A 24,167-nucleotide genomic window follows, 5' to 3' on the forward strand; every position below is an offset into this window, starting at 1 on the left:
TGCAAGGCAGTATATAAAAAGGTGTGTCGCTGGGGATGTCAGGAACCTGATCTTTGTGGCTCACCTTTGGACTCCCAATGCCTGCACAGTTCCTGACATATTAGAGGAACAAATGAATGACGTCAGAAACAAATTTTCTTCAGTGCCTACAGTAGAGCTGGGTATATTCCTCATTGTATTGTATATCTGAAAATACTGGGGAAAAAATCTACATTAGGAGTTTTAATTGTGTTTCCTAATTGATTTAGTGTGTGTCATGGTTTATTTACATTTTTAAAATACCTGTTTATTTTTTGAATGAGCCATAATTCACGTTGTGCAAAAATCAAAAGTGCAAAAGTTTGCAGTGAGCTATTTCCCTATCAGCCCTGTCCCCAGCCATCCAGTTCTGTCCCTGTTTCTTTCTTTTTTTTTTTTTTAAGATTTTATTTATTTGACAGAGAGACACACAGCGAGAGAGGGAACACAAGCAGGGGGAGTGGGAGAGGGAGAAGCAGACTTCCCATGGAGCAGGGAGCCCGATGTAGGGCTCGATCTTAGGACCCTGGGATCATGACCTGAGCTGAAGGCAGAGGCTTAACGACTGAGCCACCCAGGCACCTCTCTGTCCCTGTTCCTTATATATTCACTCAGAAGTATTTTGGAATATGTAAGCAAACAGATGTAGATATGGATAGATATATGTGTGTAAAATGTATATGTGTATATACATATAAAATTGTGTTTTTACCTACTTCATATTGATGACCCTTTTGGACTTTCCAGACGGTAACCTTTGGAACACTAATCTCTTCAACATTAAGTAACATTATATAATAGAGGAGGAAGGAAATCTGTCAGTTGATAAGTTTCTTGAAGGGAAATGAGCATTTTGGATTAGTGAGATAATGCAAGGTTATTACTGGCAGTGAAAATAGGATACGTAGAGGCCTAAGGGCAGAGAGTAACAAATCACATTCAGGAGACTGCAGGGAGCCTGGCTGGCCTCAAACAATGGAGGCTTTTAGTGAGTAATGAAAGATGAGATTGGAAAAGTAAAGTGAGGGCGGCGGATAGGAGACTTTGAATGTCTGTCTAGTGCATGCAAATCTGATGCCGTGGAGGCCGTAGAGAGCACCTGTTTCCTGATCAGGAAGTATTAGGTCGATGGTAGTAGTAGCCCAGTCAGAAAGGAGTTGAGAGAGAGAGAATCAGGACATGACGTGATGAAGGACAAGTTGGGCATCGCATCTTTTTTGTAATTCGAGGCTTTTCCTTTGAATGAATTATAATGACTATTTGTTGCTTAAATAAATCCAGTCCATCAGTTAGTCTTATCTGACAGTTTCTCATCACCTTCTCCCCTAACACTGGACCAAGTCATTATTTCTGGTTTGAACTGTTAACAATAATCTCCTTCCAAACTAGTGTCTCTTATTCCACTCTTGCTTGCCTACACTTAACTCCTCACTCAGCTACCACAGGGATCTCGTGGATCAGATTCTTTCGCTCTCATGCTTAAACTCCTCCAGAGGCTCCATCACCCTTGGAATAAAACCTGAGTTTACCATGAGGGCCCCACATGATCTTTGCCTCTCTCTCCATTGTCTTCTCCTGCCACGCTTACTCTCACTCCCTCTGCTCCAACCCCCCCACCCCGACCTTTCTGACTTTCTCCTGACGTACCAAACTCTTCCCTTCCTCTGGGCCTCCCTTTCCTCTGGAATGCTTTTCCCACCGATTCAATATTTCTGAGCCCCTAAGAACATCATGGAATAATCTGTCCCACCCTCTGGCACTTCTATCTTGATACATAACTTATGTCTTATCTCTACCTGACATCACATCATACATTTATTTAATCCACTTATTGTCTATCACCCAGAGAAAGTAAATTCCATGAGGGCAGACTCCTCAGTCACCATGTACATTGCTCTAAACCAAGAGCCTGGAGCTGTGACTGGCACAAACTAGGTACTCAATAAACATTGCAGAATAAATGGGTAAAAAGAAGATATGATTAATTGTTGACCTGTGGTCATTGTAGGAGTGAGGAAAGGTATCATCTTCATACACTCAATTTCCCATGGTCAGAAAAGATTTACAAATGGAGGAAGATTACTCATGTTTCACCCAGCCCGAGGAATTTAGGATAAAAGGGAGATGGAAGCATTTTTATTGGTGTTACAATGTTGGAGTCTTCCAGTGCCTTGGCCGGAGGTTAGGTACAGAAGAAAGCATCAGTCAGTAGGGGTGAGCTTGTGGAGTCATGTAGAAGATGCCAATGAGGGCAGATATTCATGAGCTGATTCTTTTTCATGGTTCTTTCCCTGGTGCCAGGTTGCAGTGAAAGCAGATGCCAGCAAGAAACAAACAGCAAATAAGCAAGATCCCAAGGCCTCCCTGGACTCAATGCTGGGGGGTTTGGAGCAGGATCTGCAGGACCTTGGAGTTGCCACAGTGCCCAAAGGCCACTGTGCTTCCTGTCAGAAACCGATTGCAGGAAAGGTGCGGTGGGCCGAGATGTTGGTCCTGCCGCCATGGATGGCTGCTTGTATGTCTGTCTCTGTCCCACCAAGGATTGCTCTGTCACCTATCCTAAGACATTTTCATAATAGTTAATAATCACTCATCCCTTACAGTGCTCCAGGCACTGAGCTGAGCGCTTTGCAAGTATTCTCTCTTTTAATGGTCCCATCAGCCCTTCAAGGGAGACTCTACTATTGTTCTTTTGTAAAGACGAGGGAACCAAGGGCTCTGGGATGTTAACTGACATGTCCAAGTCTAGAAAGAGGTAGAGGGAAGATTTGAACCGGGAAAGCCTGACTCCAGGTGTGACTCTTAACTGCCTTTCTGTACTTCTGGTCCTGGGAGGGACTTTCCCACTGCCCACTCCGTCCCAATATTCCCAGTCAAGTTGATTGATGGTAACTTCCAGCTGACTCAGCTCTGAATCATGGCCACAGACTCCTCTTCTGCATCATCCTTCACCAAAACCACAATAAAGGGCTCTGAGATCTGACTCAGCGTGGGGCAGGAGATGAGGTATTCAGACCAGAGGAATAAAAACTCTCATTTGGCCTTTTCCTCTTCCAGGAATTCCTCCAGGCCAGACTGTAGTTATCCCTGTCTGTCACTACTGTGCTCGATTCTGATTCCCTCATCCTCCAGGGCAGTGTCATGGTAATGAACATTTACAGACTTTCATCAGCACAATTAGTCAGGAAACTGGGCACCCTTTTACTGTCCGTAAAACATGGACACCAGACAGCATAGGTGGGACCTGGGTCTAGGCCTCTGTGTTGTGTAACCCCGTGGGGGCGCTGTTTGCGGGGAATACTGTGTGAAAAGTTCTGTCCAGAATTGTGTGACCTGTAGGCCCTCCAGCACCCAGCTGCCATCACCTGCCATGCTTTATTTCCTCCCCAGGTGATCCATGCTCTAGGGCAAGCGTGGCATCCGGAGCACTTTGTCTGCACTCACTGCAAGGAGGAGATTGGCTCCCATCCCTTCTTTGAGCGGAGTGGCTTGGCCTACTGCCCCAAGGACTACCACCATCTCTTTTCCCCACGGTGTGCTTACTGTGCTGCTCCTATCCTGGATGTAAGTCGTCCCCCTTCCCCTGCTTCCGCACCGCGGCCCTGATTGATAGCTCTGGGGCTTTCTAATATGGCTCCGTGTGTTCTTTTTCCAGAAAGTGCTGACGGCAATGAACCAAACCTGGCACCCAGAGCACTTCTTCTGCTCTCACTGCGGAGAGGTGTTTGGTGCAGAAGGTATGCCTGGGTAGTTACAAGAAGACCAGCAGAGCTTTTCCTTGGTCTGGCGCAGTAGTCCTGGTAGTCAAGTGCCCATTTCAGTACTAGATGCCATCCCTCCTTACCTTTCCCCAGTACTTACAAATTTTGTTTAAATTGGTTTCTTAAATCAAAGAAATGCGAATGCATAGTTTAAAAGCTGAAATATGTTAACGGTAATAGTGAAAAGCATCAGTCCCTTGCTTTTCCTTTCTCTACCCCCAAATCCAGTTATCCTCTCCAAATTTTTCCAGCTTTTTCTTCTTTTACTTGTTTGTGTATTTTAAGGAATATGCTTAAATTATTATAGGTTTACTTTTTTTTCCTTCTAATTTTAATCATTTGTATTAACTTTCTACCAGGGAAGATGAGGATTTACTCCCCCACCTTATCCCAACATACTTCCTCTCCTCCCATTCTCTCAGTATATAATCAGGTCATAATTGTAGGTCAGACCAGTATTCAATGTGCACAGATTGACAACTATGAAAATATTGTTCATTGTTGAGCCTTGTAGCAGACCTATGGTTACAGCAGAGCACAGATTTTAAGAGTTTAGACTACATGGTTCAAATCTGGGCTGCGGTATTTATTAGCTATATGATATCATTCAAGTCATTTAACCCCTTCGTGCCTTGCTTTCCTCATTGATGAAATGGGCCTAGTCATAATTCCTACCCTGTAATCTTACCTTACAGGGTAATTATGAGGATTTTAAGATACAATGGCCATATAGTGTTTAGAATGGTGCCTGGCACATGGAGACTCAGTAAAAATTAGTATTACTATCATGGTATCCTTCTCATATAAATTTTTTCCTGAAGTTAATATTTAGATTTCTTTTTTCACTAACTTAATTTTCATTTTACCTAGCTGTAAGTTATGTGACAGAACTGGGAGATCATTCTCAAAATGGCCAGCCGCATCTAGTAGTAGGTCAGTTCCACTTGTTTTGTCTTGGAGAAGTCTGTCCAGGAGACCTCCGTCCTCCCACCCCAGCCTGAAATGGTTTCTCCTCAGGCCTGCTGTGAAGCATTTATTCTGGGCCATTCTCTTGGGAATTCCTTTTACTGCTTGACTGCTTTTTTCTTTGGATCCTCTGTTTCCTGGATCCCCTTTTAATACATGTTGCTACGTGTATTTTGGTGGAGCAGCTCCTAGGAAAGAATGAATAGGAGGTAAAATTTTTGAGACCTTGAAATATCTGAAAATTTTGTAATTCTGTTGTCTACCTTAAGTTGCCTGGGCATAGAATTCTAGGCAAAATTATTTTCCCCTATAATTCTGAAGACGTTGCTGCTGTCTTCCAACTTCTGTGGTTGAGAGGTTTTTAAGATTTTGTTCTTATTCCTGATCTTTTTTGTGTGATCTGTTTTTCTCTCTTTGCAAGTTTTTTTTTCCTTCTTTTTTCTGAATTACCTTGATTTTTTTTTTCTGACTTCTTTTTATGTTTGTTTGGAACAAGTATGACTCATGCGTGGAATCAGAAAGCTTCTTTATTTTGTTTGTTTCCTGTCCTTTTTGAATTAACTCATTGGGGAAACTATTCACCTCTTTCCTAAGTAAAAACTTGGGCTGTCCCATCCTCGTCTTTTCTGATGACTCTTAATAAACAGTTATAAATAGAAAATCAATTTCAGACACAAAACACAAAACTAAGTCCTTGGGTAATTCCATCTGTGTAATAGCTAAAGCATCCAGCTTATTTAAAGTGACCGCCACTTTAAAAATAAATAAACAAGTAAAAAATAAAGTGACCGTTACTCTCCCCTGGTCGGGCCTTTAAGCTGCTGGAGACCAGCGAAGGGCATTATGACCCTTCATCCGTCCTTTCCTGCCTTTAGCATCCACCACCCTCACCCCTGTTGCTAATCTTGATATCTGACCCCTTCAGGGCTGAAATAGGAGGGGAGGGTGATGAGCCTGGAGGGCAGGAAAGTCCTAACTTGCCTAGTGCCATCATAAATTTGCTTCATGCTCTCTGGACCTGGCAGATGTTTAACTAACTTTTTTTTTTCCTCAGATGCTTTTGTGGATTCAGTACAGGTCCAACTTCAAACTCTTGATTACCCTTCACTTGTCTTAGCTAGCTGTTTTCTGCTTGGCCCATTTTAGGACCCATTCCACACAGATTAGTTTTGCTGGGTTTTCATTGTTCCCTCCTGGTGATCTCTTAGAAATGATTACAGTGGTCCCAGATATCTTTTTCACACTTTCCTATATGGACCATGGGAAACTGGCACCTTTTTCTTATACTCAGTGAGATTGTAGTCAGTTAACAGCTGTGTCTCTCTACTCAGCCAGACTCATTCATGGCCTTTTTCCAGGAGTGAGTCAAATACCATTAACTATATCCCACTGATGGCTCGGGACATATATCCAGCTCTCTGAGTGGCTCTATCGAAGCCCCTCTCTTGACTTGAGGTTAGCTGGAACCATGCCATACCTCATCCCTCTTGGTTGTGTGATGGTGGTAGAGCACCCATAGCTTTCTCCAAAGAAATCCCTCTCTCAGTTTCCCTTCCTATCTCCCTGTTTTATATCCTCACAGTGCATGAGGGGTTCAAGAATCATGTGAACAGTCCATGGCTATCTACTTTGAGGGATGTCTTGAAGTTCAGTTTGCAATTTGACATCCATTACATCTCATGCCTTACACCTTGTTATACTGGTCTTGGCCAAATGCTGCTGATCTTTGGTTGCCCATTTCCTATTTTAGAATGAGACACAAAAATGTTAATTGGAAACTCTGTGGGTATAAGCAGAACTTGTCGACTAATGGACTCAACTGTGTGGTACTCAATGCTCTGGCCATTTTGCTGGGAGACTCCTGACTATTAGTATGTTAGGTCTTTTAGTGCCTGAGACTCTCTGGTTTGATATTTTCAGAATTAATCACTGCTCTTCAGACTTTCAGCCAACCCATTTCCAGCTTTGAAGACTATTTTGTACGTTCACTTTCTGAGCCCCTCTGATGCTCTGGAGAACCCCAGCTTGAGTTGTCTTAGCCCCTCTCCTCTGGAGAAATGCAGGCTTCAGTTCTCCTGTTTGCCAAGCTATTTGCCACTGTTACACCTACTTAAAATTTTGGAAAATTTTATTGATATCTCATCTATGGCATCTCCTCTCCTTTTCTCTTATTCCTGTGGGTGTTTCTATATTAAATAATTCTTTAACTATCGTGTTGGTGGTATTTCAAGAGGGAGTGAAAATAATCCCATGGATCCTGCCCTTCACCAGCACAGAGACTCACCTAAATATCAGGCATGTTATTATGTATATTCCTAAAATATTATTCATTTAATCCCCACCACAGTCTTATGAGGGTATTTTTATCCCACATTTTACCTAGTTATAGATGGAAACACTGAGCCTCAGGGAGGTAACATAATTTTCTTAAAGTTATACAGCCAGAAAGTCAAAGAGTAGGAACTGAAGCTCACGTCCCATTTCTGTAAGTTCTGTGTTGTTTCTATATCACCACAACTGCTCCCTGACAGAGACTCAATTCTTCTGCTGTTGGATCCCTTTACTTTCTTGGCACCACCATGGTCCACTTTATTTGACAATAGACCCAGATACAGTAGCATTGACATAATCACTAACAAAGTGCTTTGTAGTAATTTGCTTGTTCACTGAAGCTTATTCAATGCTTTTCACAAATCATTAGATATTTCTTCTAGATTGTCCTTTAGTTAAGCAGGATTTGTTTTATTGAGATTTAATCTAAATCATATTAAAGTGTGTCATGGTAAATTTATATTGTACTGGTAGCCATAGAAGTGTGAGAGTTAGTTGAGTAGAACAGTCAGCAAGTGAATACTGCCCACAGACGATTATGATGTGGAAGTTGCCTGAGAGCAGAGCAATAGAATACAGGCATATTTCAAGAAGAGACATAAGTTAGATACAAAAGAAAAGTATCCCATCCATAGGATGACCAGAAAGCACCACAAAGGTAGCTAATACTCATTGTTCTTGACCTCAGCCCCCTCTAAACAGACAAGTCTTTCATGACTTTACGTCCTCATCAGGCCACACTTAAAATATTTATTGAGACACCTGACAAAAGAAGGCCATTTGTTCATCAGAAGCTCCTCCTAGATTATGTTTTTGTTTTTGTCCTTTGCTTTCTGTAAGTGGGTCTCCTGCCATATGGTTGGTCCATTAGTTGGGTGGCATCCGGGCTCACCCCAAGTTCCATAGTCTCACATGGAGTTTCTATAATGAGAGCTTAACCACTGAGCCTTCTGGGAAATTAAATTCATCTTCATTTTTGTTTCAGTTCAGAAAATTCCTCTTTAAGCCTCAAGTTTCTAAGCATTTCAGGCCTTAGCATCCTCCCGTAGGGACCAGGTCCTCAGTGCCTGTGTCTTTCTTTTGAAATTGTTCATTATCCGGGCCATGCAGGTGCTCCCTAATTTCCCCTGTGGCTAGGAGCCTCACCAGAGTATAAACACCTCTCTCTCTCTCTGTGGCACTTTTAATTGTTAGTGTTTCTTATCTGTTCTGCAGAGGTAATTGGCCCCAGAGAGAGCCTCCAGGAAAGTGCTGAAACTTTCTCAGTTTATTGGATCACTAAATGCAGGGGCATCACAGCAAGTTTGGCTGATTGCTTTTGATTCCTCTCCTGAGACTCACCCTACTTGAAACAGAGGCTGTTCCTTCCCTGCTGTGTCATTCTGGAGATCAGCTACCCTGCAAATGCCTAGATGAGGGTCATTCCTAGGTCACTTGGCATGTCTTAACAATTTTCTCAAGTAACACCTACTTATAGGCAAGTTCAGTTTTATGTCACTTGCTTATACATGCAAATTCTTGGGCCCCACCCCAGACCTACTGAATCAGAAACTCTGGGGGTGGGACCAAGCAATCTACATATTGACAAGCTCTCCAGGTGCTGGATGCATGCTGAAGTGTGAGAAATACCTTGCCACATAAAAGCAAGGAGGATGGTTGTGGATGCGTTTGTTTTTCTTAAATGGAAGGCCTTCCTGCATTCAGTTGTCACTTGATCAGACTCTAGACTCTAGACATTCTTTGATAAAGTGGAAAAAGTATAGTGAGTTCTTCTGTGTCTAGGGGCTTTAGAAGAACACAGGACAGTTTATAAAATTATTAGTTTAGTTTCTTAGATCTGTAGGCCTCAGAAGTCTATTCAGTTGTCTGCTCTTCAAAGACAGCCTAGTTAAACAAAGCAAGGGATATCAAAAAGTGACCAGAGAGAACAGAAAAACTGTAGTTGCGTGATTTGGGTCCCAACCCCTGGCTGCTCCCATTGCCTTTTTGGATCTGGCTGCTACTATCAAAATGGGTCCTAGAAGTAATGTTTCTTGGGTGGGCTGCTTTTCTCTTTTTTTTTTTTTTTTTAAAGATTTTATTTATTTATTTGACAGAGAGAGACACAGCAAGAGAGGGAACACAAGCAGGGGGAGTGGGAGAGGGAGAAGCAGGCTCCCCGCAGAGCAGGGAGCCCGATGCGGGACTCGATCCCAGGACCCTGGGATCATGACCTGAGCCGAAGGCAGTCGCTTAACCAACTGAGCCACCCAGGCGCCCGGGTGGGCTGCTTTTCAAACCACTGGGCACACTTTGCTTACATGCTCTTTTAGTGGGGGTACAGGTGGAGCTCTCATATTTACAAAGCTTTTGGGCTGTGATATTTGGGCTCAGCTGATGCTATCAGTCCCCACAGAGAGGTCACCACCAGGAGCATTTAAATTAGGGGCATGACGTTGAAGTTAGGCTTTGAAGTTAGGCCTAGATTTGAACATCAGGTGCCCTACTGACTAGTTTGTTATTTGTAATTTCTCTGAGCCTCCCTTTTTTCATTTGTAAGATGGGAGCATTGCTGTGAAGAATTTAATTTCAATTTAGTACCGCAGCTAGAGCCCTCAGTTGGAACAGGTACAAAGCAAGTGCTGCATAAGTGGGATTGCTGATAGTCATCTTCATGTTACACAGGTTCTCCTGATAGATGCTAAGGAGAGTTCCTTACAGAGGAGTTCACCTGTTTACACATATTCTAGTTAGTCCTGGAGAGACTCTAAGCTACAACATACTTCTGGAGCCGATGGTCTCAGTTGTGCAGTTGTAATATTGTTGACATGTCTGCTCGTTCAGTAAATATTTATTGAGAAACTACTATCGATGTATCAGGCACTGTTCTAGGTACTAGGGACACAGTGACAAAAGACAAAGTTCCCACCCTTGTGGTGCATATATTCTAGTGAGAAAGACAGGTAATCATCAAAACTAGCCAACTAATTAACTAACTTACTCTATGCTTATAATTCACTTATAACTTATTCTACATGTTAGGAGAGGGAATGATGGATAGGGTGCTGTTTGAGATAGGGTGGTTGGGTCTGTTGTTCTCTTAAGCAGATCCCTCAGTGATGTGAAGGGCCAAACCATCTGGGAATCTTGGAGAAGTGATTTTCAAAGCAGAGGGCACATATTACTTAAATAGGTGCTTGAAGATGAATTGATTTATTATATTTTTCTTTTTTTTGTTTTGTTTTTAGTAGACTTTATTTTTTAGAATAGTTTTAGACTGATAAAAAATTTAAGAAGATAGTACAGAGAATTCTCCCATGCCCTCTTACCCAGTTTCCCCTAACAGATTAACATTAGTATGGTACATTTGTGACAATTAATGAACCAGTATTAATATATTATTATTAACTAAAGTCCATGCTTCATTTAGATTTCCGTAGTTTTTACCTGATTTTTTTTTTTTCTGTTCTGGGATCCCGTCCAGAATGATGCATTATATTCAGTTGTCATGTCTCCTTAGGCTCCTCTTGGCTGTACCAGCTTCTCAGAACTTCTCTTGTTTTTGATGACTTTGACAGTTTTTTTTTTTAATTCTTTTGTATGGGTTTTATTTTTTTTTATATTTAATTTTTTATTGTTATGTTAATCACCATACATTACACCATTAGTTTTCGATGTAGTGTTCCATGATTCATTGTTTGTGCATAACACCCAGTGCTCAATGCAGAATGTGCCCTCCTTAATACCCATCACCAGGCTAACCCAACCTCCCACCCCCCTCCCCTCTAGAACCCTCAGTTTGTTTCTCAGAGTCCATTGTCTCTCATGGTTCGTCTCCCCACTCCGATTTCCCCCCCTTCATTCTTCCCCTCCTGCTATGTTCTTTTTTTTTTTCTTAACATATATTGCATTATTTGTTTAAGAGGTATTTTTCTTTTTAAAATGTAAAGACGATAAAAAAAAAAAACCTTGCAGAAATCTTCACTTACAACCTATTACCCTTGTTAACCTAATGCAACATAAAAAAATTTCCCTAATAATATTTTTCTACATTTGTTAATATTTATGCATACCTTAGTTAGGTGTACCTAAAAGTCCTTTTTATCCTTAAGCATTTCCTCATGTGGCTTCATAATTTTATAATAATAATTTTAATAGTATCAATTATTCCTTTAGGGCTTCATGTAAACAAATTATAAAAAATATGTGCTTAAAGATGTTCATTGAAGAGGGCGCCTGGGTGGCTCAGTCGTTAAGCGTCTGCCTTCGGCTCAGGTCGTGATCCCGGGGTCCTGGGATCGAGCCCCGCATCAGGCTCCCTGCTCAGCAGGAAGCCTGCTTCTCCCTCTCCCGCTCCCCCTGCTTGTGTTCCCTCTCTCACTGTGTCTCTCACTGTCAAATAAATAAAAATCTTAAAAAAAAAAAAAAAAGATGTTCATTGAAGCTTTATTTATAGTTCCAAATATTGTAAACAAATGTGTTCATAATAGTATATTTAGATTACCTCTTGTGTGTTAGTGAATATCTTTAAACGTAACATTTTCTTTCAGTTATTTGTATAGATTAATTCCCAGGAGAAAGATATCTATATACTTATTTAAATTCTTGATACACATTACCAAATGATTTTCCAAAAGAATACTAACATTTAACTTTATCAACGGGAATATATAAATCGTGAATCACTCCATGTATTTTCCAGTATTAGGTAGACTTATTTAACACTGTTTTTACTACTTAGCTGAAATTAGAAATTAAACTTACTAATTAGCAAAAATTAGAACTTTACTTTTTTCTTTTCAGTTTCGTTTACTCACGTTGAACATATTACTACTAAAAGTATTTCGTCTTATGTTATTCGTCTCTTTATGAGGATGACTTATTTTATTTATTTTTAAAGATTTTATTTATTTATTTGTGAGAGAGAGTGAGCTAGAGAGAGCACAAGCCAGGGGGAGAGGCAGAGGGAGAAGCAGACTCCCTGCTGACAGGGAGCCTGATGTGGGGGCTCAATCCCAGGACCCTGGAATCATGACCTGATCTGAAGGCAGACGCCTAACCAACTGAGCCATCTGGGCCCCTCAGGACAACTTATTTTAAAGGGTTTAAAAAAGTCATCATCTTGGGTTTCTCATCCTTCTTTATCCGGGCATAGGAGTAAGACTCAAGCCAGGGGTTTTCTAACATGAGCCCAGCTGTGAAAATATCCAGTATTAAAGTATTTAAGAGAAAGCCCTTACACATTAACAAACTGATTAATTTTTTTTATTGTGGAAATTGCTTCCTGCCTGGCTTCACCAAGTATGTGTGTTTTAGCAAACTAATTTCCTCTAACCTCCACCCACCTTTCTACCCCTTTTTCTTGCTGGAATATTTAAAAACAAATAATAGAAATCTTATGTCACCATTAAAAACTTCAATCTGCATCATCTTTAACTGATTATCAGGACTTTTTTTTTTTTAACATAACTACCTTCACAACTAAGGAATTTATTAATTCCTCATTATCATATAAAACCCACATCTAAACTTCTGAAATTTCTAAAACACATCATTTACTTGGTTTGTTTGAATCTGTTGGGTCCAGGCAAAGCGTATGCCTTGCATTTGACTGTTCTGTCTCTCAAAATTTAAAAATCCTATAAGGATCCTCTCTTCCCCATTTTTTAAACACCATTAATTTGTTAAGAAACTGGAACCTGTGTCCTGTAAAATGTTCCATATTCTTGATTTGACTGGCTGCTTCCTCATGATATTGTTTAACTTATTTGCTTTATCAGCCCACACCCTATTTTTCTGAGATATAATTGGCAAATATTTTCTTCGGTTTGTCCCTTGTCTGGGCTTTGCTTATGGTGCTTTTGGTCATGCACAAGTCATTCATATATATTTCTTTCCATTTTATCTATTTATTTATTTATTTAATTTATTTATTAAATTTTATTTTATTATGTTATGTTAATCACCATACATTCCATCATTAGTTTTTGATGTAGTGTTCCATGATTCATTGCTTGCATATAACACCCAGTGCTCAATGCAGAATGTGCCCTCCTTAATACCCATCACCAGGCTAACCCATCCCCTCACCCCCCTCCCCTCTAGAACCCTCAGTTGGTTTCTGAGTCCATAGTCTCTCATGGTTCGTCTCCCCCTCCGATTTCCCCCCCTTCATTCTTCCCCTCCTGCTATCTTCTTCTTCTTTTTTTTTTTTTAACATAAAATGTATTGTTTCAGAAGTACAGGTCTGTGATTCAACAGTCCTACACAATTCACAGTGCCCACCGCAGCACACACCCTCCCCATGTCCATCACCCAGGCACCCCATCCCTCCCACCCCCCCACCACTCCAGCAACCCTCAGTTTGTTTCCTGAGATTAAGAATTCCTCGTATCAGTGGGATCATATGATACATGTCTTTCTCTGATTGACTTATTTCGCTAAGCATAATACCCTCTCGTTCCATCCACATCGTTGCAAATGGCAAGATTTCGTTCTTTTTTGATGGCTGCATAATATTCCATTGTGTGTGTATATATACATATATATATATATATATGTATATATACACACACCACATCTTCTTTATCCATTCATCTGTCGATGGACATCTTGGCTCTTTCCACAGTTTGGCTATTGTGGACATTGCTGCTATAAACATTGGGGTGCATGTACCCCTTTGGATCACTACATTTTTATCTTTGGGGTAAATACCCAGTAGTGCAATTGCTGGGTCATATGGTAGCTCTGTTTTCAACTTTTTGAGGAACCTCCATACTGTTTTCCAGAGAGGCTACACCAGCTTGCCTTCCCACCAACAGTGTAGGAGGGTTCCCCTTTCTCTGCATCCTCACCAACATCTGTCGTTTCCTGACTTGTTAATTTTAGCCATTCTGACTGGTGTGAGGTGGTATCTCACTGAGGTTTTGATTTGGATTTCCCTGACGCTGAGCGATGTTGAGCACTTTTTCATGTGTCTGTTGGCCATTTGGATGTCTTCTTTGCAAATATGTCTGTTCATGTCTTCTGCCCATTTCTTGATTGGATCATTTGTTCCTGGGGTGTTGAGTTTGATAAGTTCTTTATAGATTTTGGATACTAGCCCTTCATCTGCTATGTCATTTGCAAATATCTTCTCCCATTCTGTTGGTTGTCTTTTGGTTTTGTTGACTGTTTCTTTTGCTGTGCAAAAGCTTTTTATCTTGATGAAGTCCCAATAGTTCATTTTTTGCCCTTGCTTTCCTTGCCTTTGGCGATGTTTCTAGGAAGAAGTTGCTGCGGCTGAGGTCGAAGAGGTTGCTGCCTGTGTTCTCCTCTAGGATTTTGATGGACTCTTGTCTCACATTTAGGTCTTTCAACCATTTTGAGTCTATTTTTGTGTGTGATTAAGGCAATGGTCCAGTTTCATTCTTCTGCATGTGGCTGTCCAATTTTCCCAACACCATCTGTTGAAGAGACTGTCTTTTTTCCATTGGACATTCTTTCCTGCTTTGTTGAAGATTAGTTGACCATAGAGTTGAGGGTCCATTTCTGGGCTCTCTATTCTGTTCCATTGGTCTATGTGTCTGTTTTTGTGCCAGTACCATACCGTCTTGATGATGACAGCTTTGTAATAGAGCTTGAAGTCCGGAATTGTGATGCTGCCAGCTTTGCTTTTCTTTTTCAACATTTCCCTGGCTATTTGGGGTCTTTTCTGGTTCCATACAACTTTTAGGATTATTTGTTCCATTTCTTCGAAAAAAATGGATGGTATTTTGATAGGGATTTCATTAAATGTGTAGATTGCTCTAGGTAGCATTGACAGCTTCACAATATTTGGTCTTCCAGTCCATGAGCGTGGAACGTTTTTCCATTTCTTTGTGTCTTCCTCAACTTCTTTCATGAGTATTTTATAGTTTTCTGGGTACAGATCCTTTGCCTCTTTGGTTAGATTTATTCCTAGGTATCTTATGGTTTTGGGTGCAATTGTAAATGGGATCGACTCCTTAATTTCTCTTTCTTCTGTCTTGTTGTTGGTGTATAGGAATGCCACTGATTTCTTTTTCTATCCTGCCACTTTACTGAATTCCTGTATGAGTTCTAGCAGTTTTGGGGTGGAGTCTTTTGGGTTTTCCACATAAAGTATCATATCATCTGCAAAGAGTGAGAGTTTGACTTCTTTGCCGATTCGGATGCCTTTTATTTCTTTTTGTTGTCTGATTGCTGTGGCTAGGACTTCTAATACAATGCTGAATAGCAGTGGTGATAGTGGACATCCCTGCCATGTTCCTGACCTTAGGGGGAAAGCTCTCAGTTTTTCCCCATTGAGAATGATATTCGCTGTGGCTTTTTCATAGATGGCTTTTATGATACTGAGGTATGTTCCCTCTATCCCTATACTCTGAAGAGATTTGATCAAGAATGGATGCTGTACTTTGTCAAATGCTTTTTCTGCATCTATTGAGAGGATCATATGATTCTTGTTCTTTTATTAATGTATTGTATCACATTGATTGATTTGCGGATGTTGAACCAACCTTGCAGCCCAGGAATAAATCCCACTTGGTCATGGTGAATAATCCTTTTAATGTACTCTTGTATCCTATTGGCTAGTATTTTGGTGAGAATTTTTGCATCCATGTTCCTCAGGGATATTGGTCTGTAATTCTCCTTTTTGATGGGGTCTTTGTCTGATTTTGGGATCAAGGTAATGGTGGCCTCATAAAATGAGTTCGGAAGTTTTCCTTCCATTTCTATTTTTTGGAACAGTTTCAGAAGAATAGGTATTAATTCTTCTTGAAATGTTTGATAGAATTCCCCTCGGAAACCTGGACTCTTGTTTGTTGGGAGATTTTTGATGACTGCTTCAATTTCCTTAATGGTTATAGGTCTGTTCAGGTTTTCTATTTTTTCCTGGTTCAGTTTTGGTAGTTTATACATCTCTAGGAATGCATCCATTTCTTCCAGATTGTCTAATTTGCTGGCATATACTTGCTCATAATATGTTCTTGTAATTGTTTGTATTTCTTTGGTGTTGGTTGTGATCTCTCCTCTTTCATTCATGATTTTATTTATTTGGGTCATTTCTCTCTTATTTTTGATAAGTCTGGCCAGGGGTTTATCAATCTTATTAATCCTTTCCAAGAACCAGCTCCTAGTGTCGTTGATCTGTTCTACTGTTCTTTTGGTTTCTATTTCATTGATTTCTGCTCTGATCTTTATTATTTCTCTTCTCCTGCTGGGTTTGGGCTTTATTTGCTGTTCTTTCTTCAGCTCCTTTAGGTGTAGGGTTAGGTTGTGTATTTGAGATCTTTCTTGTTTCTTGAGAAAGGCTTGTATTGCTATGTACTTTCCTCTTAGGACTGCCTTTGCTGCATCCCAAAGATTTTGAACAGTTGTGTTTTCATTTTCATTTGTTTCCATGAATTTTTTTAATTCTTCTTTAATTTCCTGGTTGACCCATTCATTCTTTAGTAGGATGCTCTTTAGTCTCCATGTATTTGAGTTCTTTCCAACTTTCCTCTTGTGACTGAGTTCTAGTTTCAAAGCATTGTGGTCTGAAAATATGCAGGGAATGATCCCAATCTTTTGGTACCAGTTGAGACCTGATATGTGACCTAGGATGTGATCTATTCTGGAGAGTGCTCCATGGGCACTAGAGAAGAATGTGTATTCTGTTGCTTTGGGATGGAATGTTCTAAATATATCTGTGAAGTCCATTTGGTCCAGTGTGTCATTTAAAGTCTTTATTTCTTAGTTGATCTTTTGCTTAGATGATCTGTTCATTTCAGTGAGGGGGATGTTAAAGTCCCCTACTATTATTGTATTGTCGATGTGTTTCTTTGCTTTTGTTATTAATTGGCTTATATAAGTGGCTGCTCCCATGTTAGGGGCATAGATATTTGCAATTGTTAGATCTTCTTGTTGGATAGATCCTTTAAGTAGGATATAGTGTCCTTCCTCATCTCTTATTATAGTCTTTGATTTAAAATCTAATTTCTCTGATCTAAGGATTGCCACCCCAGCTTTCTTTTGATGTCCATTAGCATGGTAAATTGTTTTCCACCCCCTCACTTTCTTTTTTTTTTTTTTTTTTTTTTTTTAAGATTTTTTATTTATTTATTTGACAGAGAGAGACACAGCGAGAGAGGGAACACAAGCAGGGGGAGTGGGAGAGGGAGAAGCAGGCTTCCCGAGGAGCAGGGAGCCCGATGCGGGGCTTGATCCCAGGACCCTGGGATCATGACCTGAGCCGAAGGCAGACGCTTAACCGACTGAGCCACCCAGGCGCCCCGACCCCCTCACTTTCAATCTGGAGGTGTCTTTGGGTCTAAAATGAGTCTCTTGCAGACAGCATATCAATGGGTCTTGTTTTTTTATCCAGTCTGATAGACTGTGTCTTTTGATTGGGGCAGTTAGCCCATTTACATTCAGGGTAACTATGGAAAGATACGAATTTAGTGCCATTGTATTGCCTGTAAGGTGACTGTTACTGTATATTGTCTGTGTTCCTTTCTGGTCTGTGTTACTTTTAGGTTCTCTCTTTGCTTAGAGGACCCCTTTCAATATTTCTTGTAGGGCTGGTTTCGTGTTTGCAATTTCCTTTAGTTTTTGTTTGCCCTGGAAGCTTTTTATCTCTCCTTCTATTTTCAATGACAGCCTAGCTGGATATAGTATTCTTGGCTGCAGATTTTTCTCATTTAGTGCTCTGAAGCTATCATGCCAGTCCTTTCTGGCCTGCCAGGTCTCTGTGGATAGGTCTGTTGCCAATCTAATGTTTCTACCATGTAGGTTACAGACGTCTTGTCCCAAGCTGCTTTCAGGATTTTCTCTTTGTCTCTGAGACTCAAAAGTTTTACTGTTAGATGTCAGGGTGTTGACCTATTTTTATTGATTTTGAGGGGGGATTCTCTGTGCCTCCTGGATTTTGATGCCTGTTTCCTTCCCCTAATTAGGGAAGTTCTCTGCTATAATTTGCTCCAATATACCTTCTGCCCCTCTCTCTCTTTCTTCTTCTTCTGGGATCCCAATAATTCTAATATTGTTTTGTCTTATGGTATCACTTAAGTTTCTCGAATTCTGCCTTCATGATCTAGTAGTTGTTTATCTCTCTTTTTCTCAGCTTCTTTATTCTCCATCATTTGGTCTTCTGTATCACTAATTATTTCTTCTGCCTCATTTATCCTAGCAGTTAGAGCCTCCATTTTTGATTGCACCTCATTAATAGCCTTTTTGATTTTGACTTGGTTAGATTTTAGTTCTTTCATTTCTCCAGAAAGGGTTTATCTAGTATCTTCCATGCTTTTTTTCAAGCCCAGCTAGTATCTTTATAATCGTCATTCTGAACTTTAGTTCCGACATCTTCCTAATGTCCATATTGATTAGGTCCCTGGCAGTCGGTACTCCCTCTTGTTCTTTTTTTTTGAGGTGATTTTTTCCATCTTGTTATTTTGTCCAGAGGAGAATGGATGAATGAGAGAACAAAATGCTAACAGGGTAACAACAACCCCAGAAAAATATACACTAAACAAATCAGAAGAGACCTGAAACCAGGGGAAAAGAAAGGGAAAGAAAGAAAAAAGAAAAGAAAGAAAAGAAAGAAAAAGAAAGTGATAAAAAAAGAAAAGAATATGGTCAAATATGATCAGGCTGGTGAATAGGTCAGTGCCACACACTAGATTTTGGGTGTATTTTGGTCTGTTAGAAGAAACTGCCACCCAAAATTTTAAAGAAATAAAAACTTATATATGTACAAAAATAAGGGTAGATACGATGAAGGGATGGAATATGACTGTAAAGATAAAAATTATAAAAGATTTTATAAAAGGAATTGGTAAGATAAGAAGTTGGTTGAAAAAAGAAGGAAGAGAAATTAAAAAAAAAAAAAGGGAGAGAATGTGATCAGGCAGACTAGAACAGAGCCATACACTAGAGATTTAGGGTATATTTTGGTCTGTTAGAAGAAACTATCCCAAAATTTTAAAGAGAGAACAACATATATATACACCAAAAATAAGGTTGACTACTATGAAGGGATAGTATATGACTCTAAAAACGAAAAATAAAAAAGATTTTTAAAAAAGGGATTGATAAGATGTTGGTTGAAAAAGGGAAAAAGAAAATTCAAAAAAATATATAAAAAAAGGGAAAAAAATTAACTTTGAAAGACTAAAGAATCATGGGGGAAAAGCCATGAATTCTATGTGCAGTATTCCCCTACCGCTGGAGTTCTGCTGTTCTCATTGATCGGTAAACTTGGTCTTGGCTGGCTATTCTCGCTGATCTTCTGGGGAGGGGCCTGTTGCCGTGGTTCCCAAATGTCTTTGCCAGAGGCGGAATTGCCCTGCCCTTGCCCGGTCTGGGCTAAGTAATCTGTTTGGGTTTGCTCTCGGGAGCTTTTGTTCCCTGCAAGCTTTCAGTTCGGCTTTGGAGGACGAGAGTGAAAATGGCGGCCTCCCAATCTCTGCCTCAGAGGAGCCGAGAACTCAGGGCCCCGCTCCTCAGTGAGCCCCCAGAGAAAAGCCATCAGTCACTCCCGACTCCCTGGTCTCTGGCCGCACTCCGCGCTCACCTGGCCTGTGACCGAGCGTTTCTATCTCTGGCCCCCGACCCCGGGTGGAGTCTCCAAACCCAGCAGATCCCTGCAGTGCACTCCCGTGCCGCTCCTTCCGGGGGAGGAAGGGGAGTCTCCCTGGATCTGCCACTTGTTGGGTCCCTGCTGGAGGAGCAGTGGCCCAACTGTGCCCCAGATCACGATTTATGGCAACCCCGAGCTGAGAGCCCGCGCCTGGGCTCCGCCTCTGCAGCCGGCTTCCCTGCTCCGTTACCTGGGAGCTCTGCCACACTCAGGCACCCCCAGTCTTTCTCTGACCCCGAGGGTCCTGAGACCACACTGTCCCGGAGGGTTCCACCCCCCGCTTAGCCACCAGAGTGACGTCCCTCAGCGGAGCCAACTTCTAAAAGTTCCGATTTTGTGCTCCACGGCTCTATCACTTGCCAGAAGCGGCCAACGGAGGCCCCTCCCCCGCCGTCTATCCTCCCGAATATGGCCTCGGATTCACTTCTCCGCACGTCCTTCCTTCCAGAAAGTGGTTGCTTTTCTGTTCAGAGAGTTGTTGCTATTCTTTTCTTCGATCTCCTGTTGAGTTCGTAGGTGTTCAGAATGGTTTGATCCCTATCTAGCTGAATTCCTGGGACCAGACGAAATTTAGGTCTCCTACTCCTCCACCATCTTGCTCCTTCCCCCCATTCATATGTATATTTTAATGGACCTACATTTATTGATTTTTTAAAATATTTTTTTAATTTACTGATTTTTAACCTGCTTTTGAAATTTGAGCCATGTTTACTACAGTTTTCTCATTCCCAGGTTAAAGAGGGACCCACTCAGTTTTGATTCACGTCTTTGTATGGCTTGAACTGTTACATTTAGAATCTTGCATCCATTTGGAAATTATTATTTCATAGCACTTTCTTTTTAAAGATTAAGCCCTTTTGTGCAGGTGCTGTTTTGGGTACTAGAGTTATAACATGACAAGACCAACAGTATCTGTTTTCAGAGCTACACTCCAGTGTGGGATGACAGACCACCAAGGTGGTTTCAGATAATGGTAAATGCTGGAAAGATGATTTTAGAAAAGATGAAGTGATAGATACGGGATAGATAAGAGGCGCCTCTGATAGGGTGATATTTGAACCAATTTCTGAATCATCAGGTGAGATCAGCCACACCAAAGCCTGGGGCAAAACTGTGCAGGCCAGCACGATACTTAGTACAGAGATGTCGAGCAGGAATAGACCTTAATACTAAATGCTGGGTATGAGCCAGGCCTAGCACTAACGCACCTGTTCCGCATTCCCTCCTGTATTTATGTATTTATGTATTTCTCTCTCACGTATTTCTTATAATGAGCTATTGAGGTTGGTATTGAATATGAGGACACTGAGTTTGGGAGAGCTGAAATCACTGGCCTCTTCTCAGCCTCCAGCTTGGTGGAAGATGTCACCCTGCACCATGAACTGTTGATTTTACCTCTCCAGGCTTTCATGAGAAGGACAAGAAGCCATACTGCCGGAAGGATTTCCTAGCCATGTTCTCACCCAAGTGTGGCGGCTGCAACCGCCCCGTGTTGGAAAACTACCTTTCAGCCATGGACACCGTCTGGCACCCGGAATGCTTTGTGTGTGGGGTCTGTACACTCACTTCTCTTTTGGACCTCTTTTGGACTGAGGGAAAGTCAAGAGTCTTCCTTTCTGAGGGGCAGAACAGCAACTGGGAAAAGGGTCCACAGCTTGGGGTGAGGGATTGATGCAGGCCTGGTAAAGGAGGCTGGGGGCACTTGCTCATGTCTTTTGCAAGTGGGTAATATTCTCGCCTCCACTGGTCCGGTAACGGGCAGGAGTTTCAAAGCTGCAAGTTTTACTTGGCTGATGTTCTGCTTCTTGACATCTGCATTCCTTTTTCTTCCCCTTTGCTCTATGCCGCAGGACTGCTTCAGCAGTTTTCCTTCCGGCTCCTTCTTTGAACTGGACGGACGTCCATACTGCGAGCTCCATTACCATCAGCGGCGGGGCACACTCTGCCACGGGTGTGGGCAGCCCATCACTGGCCGCTGCATCAGTGCCATTGGCCACAAGTTCCATCCCGAGCACTTCGTCTGTGCTTTCTGCCTGACACAGCTGTCAAAGGGCATCTTCAAGGAGCAGGACGACAAGACCTATTGTCAGCCCTGCTTCGTGAAACTCTTCCCACTGTAATCTCAGCTGAACCCACGGCCTCCACAGATCCCCTACAGAATTTAAACCAGGAGGGGAAGGAGTATACTTTGTTGTTACTGCTCTTCAGCTCAGTGGGTGTATAAAGTAAAGGTAATGAACCTGTAGTTGTTACATGGCTAGGCTTGTAGTCTTAGGTTTTAGATTTCCAGTCTTGTGTTTTTTCTCAATCAGGTACTTGGGTTTAGATCTGGGTCCTGTTACTCGTGCCTCTACAGATGCATCTTCCACATGCACATATGCATTCCACCCCCGGTTTCCTCAGATTTCTCCCGTTTCCACTCCTGCGGTGGCCCTCTTCCCTGGGCCTTTTCACACCTCCCTCATTTCCCCGTGACTCACTTTCCCATGACCAGTGCATTATCCTCGCTGTCAGGAATCCTGATGCCCCTCCAAAGCTCTCTGCACCTCTCTTCATGTACTTCTCTTTTTCAAGAGGAAGTAGATTTTAACTGGGCTACTTTGAGTCCTGACATCATTGATAAATAAAACGGCTTTCAGTTTTAATGTCTTACAGTCATGTTTGGAGATAAAGTGCTTCCTGTGTTACATACTCAGCACTGTGTGCAGTTAAATCCATATCATATCTCTTGTTTACTTCCATACAATAGGCACTTTTTCTTAATCGAAAGGAATTGAAAGGAGGGACTCCTGTTCACTAACTTTTCTCTTAGTTTGGGCCCATAATATTCATTTTATTTTGTATTTTGAACTGAGATGATTGAATCATCTTAAAAGGTGGCAAAGCCTCTTAAAATTGTTTACCCAAAGTGAAAAACCAAATCTCCACTAGACACTTGAAAATTCATGTTTGTATGCATTTCTACAAACTCATGAAATTGTGTATATTGAATAAGTTCAGTTTTTCTGTATATCAATTATATCTCAATAAAGCTGTTTTTAAAGAATGAAACATACATCTTCCTCAACTTCACAATTATCTCAAAAGACAAACAAGATGGCTGTTTTATCTCTAAAGAAAGTTGCTATAAAGGATCATTTGATAATTTCCAGTTTGGATTAGGAAATCTAAGCCCCAAAGGAAATCTCCATTTAATTATTTGTTCCTCTGCAAAACATCAAAGTATATTTGTAGAAAAGCTTGTCAGTTATTAACAAATCTGACTTTCTCATGTCCTGTCTCAAGTAAGCTTCAGGAGTCCTGCTTCCTCGAAGGATATTGATAAGATTTGTACTATGTCTTTCTTACCATGGCCTTAAAATAATTATGTGACTATTTTATTTTATTTTTTTAAAGATTTTATTTATTTGACAGAGAGAGACACAGTGAGAGAGGGAACACAAGCAGGGGGAGTAGGAGAGGGAGAAGCAGGCTTCCCACGGAGCAGGGAGCCCAATGCGGGGCTTGATCCCAGGACCCTGGGATCATGACCTGAGCCGAAGGCAGATGCTTGACGACTGAGCCACCCAGGTGCCCCATGTGACTATTTAAAAAAAAACAAAACCCAGAGTTTAAGGTACTGAGGAAAATTCCTTTACCAGGGGTATTTTTAAAAATAGGACCAATTTATATATATATAACGGAGTATTATGCTAGTATTTGTGATGCCTATCAAAAATGAAACTTGCCATTTGCAACGACGTGGATGGAACTGGAGGGTATTATGCTGAGTGAAATAAGTCAGTCAGAGAAAGACAAGTATCATATGATCTCACTGATATGAGGAATTCTTAATCGCAGGAAACAAACTGAGGGTTGCTGGAGTGGGGGGTGGGGTGGGAGGGATGGGGTGACTGGGTGATAGACATTGGGGAGGGTATGTGCTATGGTGAGCGCTGTGAATTGTGCAAGACTGTTGAGTCACAGACCTGTACCCCTGACACAAATAATACATTATATATTAATTAAAAAAACAGGACCGAGGGGCGCCTGGGTGGCTCAGTCGTTAAGCGTCTGCCTTCGGCTCAGGTCATGATCCCAGCGTCCTGGGATCGAGCCCCGCATCGGGCTCCCTGCTCCGCGGGAAGCCTGCTTCTCCCTCTCCCACTCCCCCTGCTTGTGTTCCCTCTCTGGCTGTCTCTCTCTCTGTCAAATAAATAAATAAAATCTAAAAAAAAACAAAAACAAAAAAAAATAGGACCGATTTAATGTCTTTAGACTGGTATAGGAACAGGTTTCTTGGAGAATGATTCTTGTTAAACGTGATCACATCTGTCTCCTTCATGGGAATGGATCGTAAGGGGGTTTTGAGAATTACAAGGAAGCAGTACCAGTTAACAAGAACTTCAACATAGCCAAGCTGCGTGGGAGTTTTGTGCAGGGAGCCGTCAGGCCTCCTGCCCTGTTTGGTTGAGACCAGACTCAGCAGAGTATTCCTTCTTCTTCCAAACACCGTC

The 24,167-nt window shown here is 41.4% G+C and overlaps 1 protein-coding gene across 1 annotated transcript in view; it reads left to right on the forward strand.

The window, feature by feature from the left end:
* The window catches only part of LPXN (leupaxin), a 41,697-nt gene extending 19,213 nt beyond the window's left edge, over nt 1–22,484 (forward strand). Inside the window, exons 5-9 of the mRNA XM_021684867.2 lie at nt 2,320–2,487; nt 3,409–3,582; nt 3,674–3,755; nt 21,075–21,223; nt 21,522–22,484. Coding sequence (XP_021540542.1) covers nt 2,320–2,487; nt 3,409–3,582; nt 3,674–3,755; nt 21,075–21,223; nt 21,522–21,791 — 843 coding nt within the window. The 3' untranslated portion in view covers nt 21,792–22,484. The remainder of the gene's footprint in view (nt 1–2,319; nt 2,488–3,408; nt 3,583–3,673; nt 3,756–21,074; nt 21,224–21,521) is intronic.
* Nucleotides 22,485–24,167: the final 1,683 nt, after the last annotated feature.

Source organism: Neomonachus schauinslandi, chromosome 11 (assembly GCF_002201575.2).
Source record: "Neomonachus schauinslandi chromosome 11, ASM220157v2, whole genome shotgun sequence".
Taxonomy (NCBI): Eukaryota; Metazoa; Chordata; class Mammalia; order Carnivora; family Phocidae; genus Neomonachus; species Neomonachus schauinslandi.